Consider the following 9,397-nt stretch of genomic DNA (forward strand, 5'->3'; position numbering starts at 1 on the left):
CTCTGTCGCCCCGAAAAAAGGGTCTCTCCAGGAAAGGGCTAAGGCATATTGAGGAAAACAGGAGTGTTCAGCTTCCAGGGCTGTTAAGCCAGCAACTTTCACAGCTCTTAAATTCACTTTAAAAAAAAAGTGAGGGTGGCCTCCTTTCCTCTGTAACCTATTTTTAATGCTGGCTGTCGTTACCTTATTGAATTAAGCTCTTGGCAGGGATAGGAGACTTTTGTTACGGCATCGTCTCGCTTTTGTGAAATTTGAGCAGATAATTGTTCCTGGACAGGAGTAGGAAAGAAGACGGCACTCCTGTCAATGGATGAGTATGTTTCTACAGACATTTTGCAGGAATGATAAGCCGTTGAATCACTCAGGGCATTTGCTCCGTTAATTGCTAACAGCAAAAGTCACTTTGCATTAAAACTGTCTACAGGTGATCTCAGGCTGTGGTCCCTATTCAGTCCTTACTCAGGCAGAGCTCCCATTGATGTCAATGGGAGTTTTGCCTCTGTAAAAATTGAGCTTCAAGATTGGGTCCTAATAGCCAAGGACCTGATCCCACAGGAAGACTGGGAGCACTGTATCAGTGAGGGGAGGGGAGTATTAGCACCTCACTTTGGCCTGAATATCCACTTTGGCCAATGCTTCAAGTGGCATTGAGGGGCTCTGGAAAAGAGTGTTTTGGCCAGAGTGAGGAGCACACTGTGATGTGCAGCCTTGGAGGACGGTGCAGGGTGGAATCAAAACCAGGTTAAAACAGAAGGAAACTGCTACTATTTAAATACTTTGAGCTTATTGAGCACCTTTCCTTAAAGCATTTTACAAATATTAATCACTAGAAGATTCCCGGTAATCAGCTATGAATCATTTCTGATTTACAGATGAGGAAAACTGAAGCATGAGCAATTAATTTTCCCAAGGTCACAGAAGGAGTGGGGTAGAATGCAACTGTCTCTCCCTGTCACCACTAAACCATAATCTCCTCTCCATGCTGGGGTCCGTCTCCACCCCAGCGTCCACTCTGTCAAAGGGATGATGTTACATTCAGTTCAGAGTCCTGGCATGATGGCAGTTAGGGAGAATAGCCTGCAAGCACAGGAATCTCAATCAGTTGTTTCATTAAAAAGAAAGACTATTTTCCAGACCAACGCTAAGAAGTAGCTAGAGGAAGCAGAATCCTTTGGCTCTTCTCATTGGATCCTACCATGTTATTTCTCTGCTCTCCAATGTGCTAGCGATACCTTTCAGTCCCCCGGCATCTCTTTCTAATTTGCGTCTCTCTCTCCCCTTCTCTCCCTTCCCAGTCAATCTTGGGAGTGCAGTGTGAAGTGCAGAAACAGCTGAAAGCCTTCGTCACCCTAGAGCGCTTTGAACAGATCTACAGTTCCAGCATCGCTGGGTGCCGGACGGTCAAGGAGAACAAGAACTTTGCCTCGGGAGGATCTGTCTTTGGCAAAGGGGTCAAGTTTGCCATGAAGGATGGGCGTGTGGCCACCGACATCATCAGTCTGGCCAATGAGGACGGGCGCCGGATTGCAGCCATACTGAACAACGCCCACTACCTGGAGAACTTGCATTTCACCATCGAGGGAGTGGACACACATTATTTCGTTAAGCAAGGGCCATCAGAAAGCGACTTGTCCATACTGGGCCTCAGTGGTGGGCGGAGAACCCTGGAGAACGGCGTGAACGTTACAGTGTCCCAGATCAACACAATACTCAGTGGAAGGACTAGACGTTACACGGACATCCAGCTCCAGTATGGAGCACTGTGTCTAAACACCCGTTACGGGACCACCTTGGACGAGGAGAAAGCCCGCGTGCTGGAGCTGGCCAGGCAACGTGCCATAGCCCAGGCCTGGGCCAGGGAGCAGCAGAGACTGCGGGATGGGGAGGAGGGCATTCGCTCGTGGACAGAAGGGGAGAAGCAGCAAGTGCTAAACACAGGCCGGGTGCAGGGCTATGACGGCTACTTTGTGATCTCAGTGGAGCAATACCCAGAACTCTCAGACAGCGCCAACAACATCCATTTTATGAGACAGAGCGAAATGGGCAGAAGGTGACAGAGAGGGTCAATGCGGTGACTTCTTGCCAAAGACAGCTACTCTTTTGTGGCCACTTACCTGACTGTGTTGTACTCAATCCTTTTTCTAAACTGAACCTGGCGGGGGGAGGAAAATAAGGAGAGAAAGAATATGGTTGCACTGTAACTCATGCAACATACTTTTTTTTTTATTTTAAATTTGGCCTTCACATGTTTTTTGCAATGAACAGAAGGTATATTTTGCCGTAGTGTGATCACAGTGAAATTTACTCTCTTTTGTCCTTTTTTCCCTTTTGTGAGGAATTTAAAATGGGGAGTTGTCAACGTACATCCATGGGTTACTCGGTGTGAAGTGAGAAATGGGTGTCTGTGCTAACTTGTTTCATCCTAATCCTTTCTTATTTGGCACAGGGACAGCTAGCCTTCCACCCGAAGAGCAGCTCAGAAACGCTGGGCACGCTGGAAACGGAAGATGACAATGATTCCGAATCTCTCAAAGTGACTGTCTGAATCGTGTGCCTCAAAAGAGAACTTACAAGGAGTTTTCACCTTTCACTTGGGACAGAAAGTGTTTCTTGGGCTCCTGCTGCACAGAAGTAGATTATAGTGGCAAAAGGAGCTGAATATATTAACTTGCAAGATGATTCTCTTCCTTCCTGAACTGGAATTAAAAAAAACCCAGTCTTTTTCATTATGATAGTAGATTTTTTTTCTTTTGTTTTTTTGGTCCATGCACAAATCCTGTTTTTAGTTTAAAAAGCCAGTAAAGGCCAAGAAAAATGCTCCCACTCTATTGGAAAACATCCTCTCTCGTGCCTAGAGCTGTTCTCTCGATGGGTTGAATGCACCGAAGTTGTAGACATAACCCCATTAAATGCATAGTATTTCAGTACACCAGGTTGTGTGTTCAGCAGTCCGCTGGGCTGTGTCCAATAAAGTAACTTCATTTTTAGGAAGCTAATTTGAGTCTGAAAGTAGGATAGTCTCCCACATACCATTGAAGAGTGCAGCAAATCCATACTCCAGCATTCTTGCTTTTGGGGGCTGTCTTTATTAGCCTGGAAACTGGTTTTCAGTGCCAGGTTGGTAAATCATTTATGGCTATGGCAAACATGCCTCTCTGGAACTCTGTCAGCAGGGAATTTAAAAGGTTTAATAAGCAGCAGCAGCAGGGGAAATATTGGACCCAAGCCTCTAACTGTTCCTTTCCCCTTCCGCCCCACTGGGATACGAAGGAGCTCGAATTATGTGAGTAGCCCAGTGAGGGTTAACAGCCAACAAGGAGGCATTTGAATAGAAATGCCCACTAGAGAGGAGCCCAAATAGTTTACAAGAAACTGCTGACAAAGTTGCTTGACATGCTAATGTAATTTGTACTCACATAAGCCCGTGCTATGGTATGTGCAAGAGTCCTTGTGATTCACGTGAACAAGGAGACTGAGCTGAGCTTCTTCCTGAGAAAATTCTCTGCTGATACAGGACATTGCTGCAGTCAGTGAAACACATGTGTGATGCCATCCAGACCTCTGGCTCGGAAAGAGTCAGCATGCCTATCTCATAGAGCTGGAAGGGACCCTGAAAGGTCCAGCCCCCTGCCTTCACTAGCAGGACTACTTAGTGATTTTGCCCCAGATGCCTAAGTGGACCCCTCAAGAATTGAACTCCCAACCCCGGGTTTAGTAGGCTAATGCTCAAACCACTGAGCTATCCCTCACCCACACACCCCTGAACTTTCACCAGCTTTCAGAGAGCAGCTCAGAACCTCTTACACATTCTGAAATTTGTAACTTCTTTCATCTTCAGTTTTTGCTTCCAGGTTCTAACCAGAGACAGACTGAGCCATGCCAAAACATCACAACAAGAGAGGTTTCAGAGCCGGCCCTTGGAGCACGGTATTCTGTAGTCCCCTAAAATCACGCCCTCTTCCGCTGCACCACCAGCATCACTGCCTTCTGCCAAGACGGTATCCCCGGGTCTACTCAGTTACAGGATAGCAACAAGGGTGGAAAGGACTCAGTGGGCACAAACTCCATGGATAGAGAAAATTGTGGTGGCCCCAGTTCTATCACAGCTTTCCTGTGGATGCAGAACTTGTCTGACTCTGTCCTTAAGGCCCCCTCCTGGCTGTTCTCATGCTTTTGCCAGATGGAAGTGAAGGAAATCCCCCAAGAGAGCCTGTTCGCCGTAAAAATTTTAACCTAATGTTACAGACCCAGTGAGAGACGCATCCAGAGTTTTAGATTCTGATCTTAACTGAACCCAAACATTGACCCATGTGAAGTTCACCATCTCTGATGCTTACCTACCATCCTGCTGTTTTAATAATTCCTCCTGGTTTGCAGGAAAGGGAGTGGTTTTGATACAGTAATTCAGTGTTATTCTTTGCAGAGCAGGAAGAGCGTTGGCCAGGACTGAACTGGCAGGCTCCTTTATGGAGAAATATATTGGCAGGAGTAAATAGCAAGTAGTGGTAAGTCTTGAAAATCAGCACCAGTTGTGTCAGAGTGGCTTCACTCTCTGGGAGGAGGAGGTTCTGAAACAGAGCAGAGCTAATGCTGGCTGAAAATGAATGGGCTGCCCATCTGTGTGTTATAAAACAGCTAGACACTCTGTTCCATACACCACCTCTTCCGTTTAACGCTGCTCTGGCAAAGTGTAGCAGGGAAGACAGGGAAGTCTCGTGTATCCATTCACATATGTTTGTTAAAAAGGTAATGGGGATTTTACGATGGTAAATCTGCTACGTTTACATGGAGTAGAGGAAAGGAAATTCAAGTCTGAAACACTCCCAATGGAAACCTTGCTGGCCTGAGATGTTACCTTTATAGCCTTACCCAGAGTCTTCAGGTTATTACACAACTAATGAATCCGAGTAGGTCTTCCATTTTTCATGAGTCTCACAAATCTGCCTGTAGCCAAGAGCAATCCAAATCCACATCATGGCAAAAATCAGTGCAAATTAGATTTAACTCTTCGTTCACAAGCAATGTGCTGGGTCTAAAACTGCCCGACTTCCCATTAAAGTCCATTAGTGGCCTAGAGTTGGAGTCTGTGCACAGCCCAGGAAATGGAGGAGTTATTATTTTGAATCTCTTCTCTCCTGACTATTAAAAAGGACCTTCAACAGAATGATGTTTCTCTAGCACTAAGACAAACCTAAACAATCGATCAAGGAGACAGTCGACTGCTTGTGTCGTCAGCAGCGCAATAGTATCAAGAGAGGTTTGGGATATCTCCCACTCACCTTACTGGAGGGGGGTGAAAACCTGAAAGGCTATTTACTATCCTGACACTGTAAGATTCCCCTTGTCCTGCCATAAGGGTCTTGTCTACAAGAGTCCAGTGTTTTTCTGTGGAGTTCACCCTCCGGGGTAAGGGGAATGTTAAAAATTCCAGGGCCACTTGACCACTTGTTAACTGTTGCCCTGCTGAACAACATACTCATGCAGCTTACCCATAATTGATTACAGTGTATAAGTATCTACATAGAGAACAAATATTTAATAACGGGTTCTTTAATCTAGCAGAGAAGGGTCTAACACGGTCGAATGGCTGGAAGTTGGAGCTAGACAAATTGAGACTGTAAATAAAAGATCCATTTCTAACAGTGAGAGTACCTAACCGTTGGAACAATTTACCAAGCGTTGTGGTGGATTCTTCCATTGCTGATCATTTTTAAATTAAGATTGGCTGTTTTTGTAAAAGATCTGCTCCAGGAATTGTTTTGGGGAAGTTCTCGGGCCTGTGTTATACAGGAGGTCAGACTAGATGATCACAATGGTCCCTTATGGCTTTGGAATCTGTGAATAAATCTTTCCCCTATGGCACCTGTAGCCTGACATTCCATTTCTATCCCTCATGTACAGTGGGTGGCTCTGTCCCCCTCTTGGAGCTGAACCACACAGAGGTTTATGGGTCTGCTGCCGACTTTTTGCTAAAAGAGTTTGATCTCAGGCAGTAGAGGTTTGTGCTTTTCAGATGCAGAAGTCCTAAGTTCTAACCACTGCCAGGACCAAGGCTAGCATGGAACAGCTGGGTTTAGTTTCTGACTAACAAGCACACATCCTGCCCCAAAAGAATTCCAGCCCCCGCCCCTTGCACATTTCCCTCAAAATGGAACTAGTGCGAATCAGCAGCTTCAAGTTACAATGAATTGTGTTTGAAGTGCTACTGCTGACCTTGAAATCTAGGTCTGGGGGGGTCTGCTATCCTAATCAATTCACAGTCCAGGCCAGCAGTATCAAGGACAAGCGGCCACAGGTCTTAGTCTGCACTCAGACAAAACTCCCATTGGATTAGTGGACGTTTTTGCCCGCATGTCGACTTGAGGATCAAGCCACATATGCTGAAATGTGTTTATTTTGTAGCAAAATTAGACCTGGCACCTGTATCATCTGGACCAGACTCATAGCAGGTCGGTCTCTGCAGCAGACAATTCTACTGCACGCTTCAACCTTGTTTTAAATGATCCAACAGTGGAGCTTCCAGCTATGCCCATAGGAAGTTCACGTTGCGGGATGGATAGCTGCAGCTTTTTCCCTTTTCCACCCACTATAGAGAGGAATCAGTGCAGATTTTTGTCCCCTGCAGGTTTGGCTCACTCCTACCTTTGACTTTCATTATTCAGAAGGCATCGCATTTGTGTAGCAATTTCAGCCCCACTAGACTCATTTAGCACTGTGAGATGTACTGCAATGTTTGTTTCCTCCAAGCTTTTTTGGACAGAAATTGTCTATCCAGAGCTTGGAAAAAATCATTAAGCACCAGTGACCGGAGGGACTCATACAGCGCATCGTATCTTTGTCATTACTGCTATTGATCAGAGCCATGGCAAAATGGGCCAACAAATCTTAAAAATACCAGGCAAGAACAAAATAGATGGAGGCCGTTAAGCGACCTCATGCTTGATTTGGGTTTAAAAGACAGATGACTGGGAGCTGTCCTCAAGACATCATTTGGCTGTAGGTTAGGAACAGTGAGGAAATTCTGTACTGTATCTGTGGTCGCTTTACTGAGCTGAGGGAACGGTAAGATTCTGCTCAGGCTGCTAAACGGACTCTGCAACAAGAATAAATCAAAATTGGTTAAAAAAAAAATCTAATAAAGCACCTTTTCGGCTGTGACTTGTAAGTGTCACCATGATAAATGACAATGCACTCCATTATGCAAAGACAAGACTCTTAACAGGAAATTTTAGAATTTGATTTTGTGATTTACAGCGAGGGCCCCCGTCATATTTATAGCACGGCCGTCTGTTTTGATTCAATCGCAGCGTAAATGAAACCAGGACCACAGATCTCAGCAATGCGGCTGCTCTTTAAACACCAAGGGGACATAAACACGCAATGTTAATAATGGAGCTAAAGATTGCTTGGCTTGTTAACTGGTATTTGGTTTATCTTCGGCAGTGAAAGGCTGTATCTTAGCACTGTTGAACCTGGGTAAGACACATACAAATTATGTTCATAATGGTGCACACTGTAACAGGCCCTTCGGTGATATAAACTTTGGACCTTGTTATCTTGAAACACACAATCCACCATCCCTGCATAACATAGAAATCCTCACAGGACCCCATTGTATTGACCACTGGCCTGTTTGTTTTTGTTAGTATTAATACTGTCCTTATTCGAACTGAATGATTTTCACCATTTCTTTTCTATTATAGCTCATAGTAAATATTTAACTATATTATTTTCCCAAGTTACAACAAAGATTTTACTGATTTTAAACAAAATAAAGCCAATGGACTTTTAACTGTAGGGTACGTTTAACTAAAATTCTCCAGGATTGGAGAGTGATTTTTTTAAAAGACACACTGTTTGCATTGTACAAAATGATCAGTTTTAGAATGCCCCTCCCACTAAATGTACCTTGTTTAAGGAAGGCTATATCATGTCCTGATGGCTGTGATCTTATTTCCTATAGTGATATATATGAAGCTGTGTTATTTGAACTGAAAACAGTCTTAAACGTTTAAAAAAAAAGGTGGGGGTAGACAGCAAAATTATTGTCTCTCTCATGTTTATAGCAATTTTAAAAAGTTGTGCTTATGACAAAATGTTACATGGCTTAACTGTTAACCCCCATCCCAGAGGGAAATGGTATTCGAGCAGAGGAGCCCTGAAAACTCCAAGTGAACACCAACCAAAACTGTTCTGGCAAAGAATGGGTCAAACTGCAGGACAGTTTCAGTGATGTGACTGAAGTAACAAATCAAAGCATCACACTTTTCTATTAAAACAAATAAATCTGCTTATTTTGCATGAGGCCTTCTGAATGCAGCTACTCCTGTTCTTTTAGTCTAGAAGGAGGACTTTGTATCAGAGCTGCAGCTGTAATACCAACACGGGAGCCTCTTGTCATTACCATGTGTAATAATTTTCCTGAAGTCTGGAACTAATTTTTGAGAATTTTTTTTTCTCAACACTTTGTGTTTCTAACACTGTATTCTTGACTGTGTAAATACTACAAGGCTGTAAATAAGTGCAAATGTAGATACCTTCTAGAAAAACAAACAGAAGTGACCGTGTGTAGCCTTCGGTGACAAATAAAAGAATATTTTGTGTTTAAAGGATTTTTATTTTTGCTGTTGTGTAAAGGATATCAGACCCCAGAGTCACTTGGCTAATGAGCAGGGTAATTCAGAAGAATGGAGTACGTAAGATGAGCTCAGTTCTAAAACTCTTTCCCCAAAGACCCTCTCCTTGACTAAATGGATTTTTAGTGTCTAGTTTGTGAAGCAAAGAAGAATATATTCTCACTCTCTAGCAGTGAATTCATAAACACCCATCTACATGGGAGCTCATACCGCACACAAACAAGACTAGGGCCTGGGAATCATAGTGCATTCAGGCCTGGCGTGTAAGAGACAGTGGAGGCAGTTTACTTAAAATAGTTTTTGTAAATTCTACTTAGTCCACATTTATACTGAACCATTTCAATTTTAAATCAAGTAGGCAGGAGTTTTATGCTAGATGACCTGAAATATGCCTGGTTTAAACAGACAGAGAAGCATCCACACAGACTTTTGCAATGTTTGAACTAAATCAGTTTAAGTCAAACCCCTGCAGCTTTCATGTGTAGATAAGGTCTCAGTTCCATTCCTGCCTCTGCCACCAAGGCACTTAACATGTCTCTGCCTTCCTGTGTGGAAAGGGTGTAATAATCCCTACCTCCTGAGGGCCATGGAGAAGGGAGTGCGGGTATCTGGGCTGGGGGGGGCCCCGCAGCTGGGCTCGGGGGGGGGGGGGGGGGGCGGGGATCTGGGCGGGGGGGGGCCCCACGGCTGGGCTGGGGGGGGGGGGGGAAGCGGGCAGAGAAACAGGGCCTGGGTTGTCATAGGGATTTCTTTCACTCTCT

The 9,397-nt window shown here is 44.5% G+C and overlaps 1 protein-coding gene across 2 annotated transcripts in view; it reads left to right on the top strand.

Annotated features, from left to right (window-relative positions):
• TENM4 (teneurin transmembrane protein 4) overlaps positions 1-3,970 on the top strand; it is a 768,234-nt gene extending 764,264 nt beyond the window's left edge. For both annotated transcript variants that reach the window (XM_034759079.1, XM_034759080.1), the window contains one exon: positions 1,296-3,970. In XM_034759079.1, coding sequence (XP_034614970.1) covers positions 1,296-2,054 — 759 coding nt within the window. In that variant the 3' untranslated portion in view covers positions 2,055-3,970. The remainder of the gene's footprint in view (positions 1-1,295) is intronic.
• Positions 3,971-9,397: the final 5,427 nt, after the last annotated feature.

Source organism: Trachemys scripta, chromosome 1 (genome assembly GCF_013100865.1).
Source record: "Trachemys scripta elegans isolate TJP31775 chromosome 1, CAS_Tse_1.0, whole genome shotgun sequence".
Classification (NCBI taxonomy): Eukaryota; Metazoa; Chordata; order Testudines; family Emydidae; genus Trachemys; species Trachemys scripta.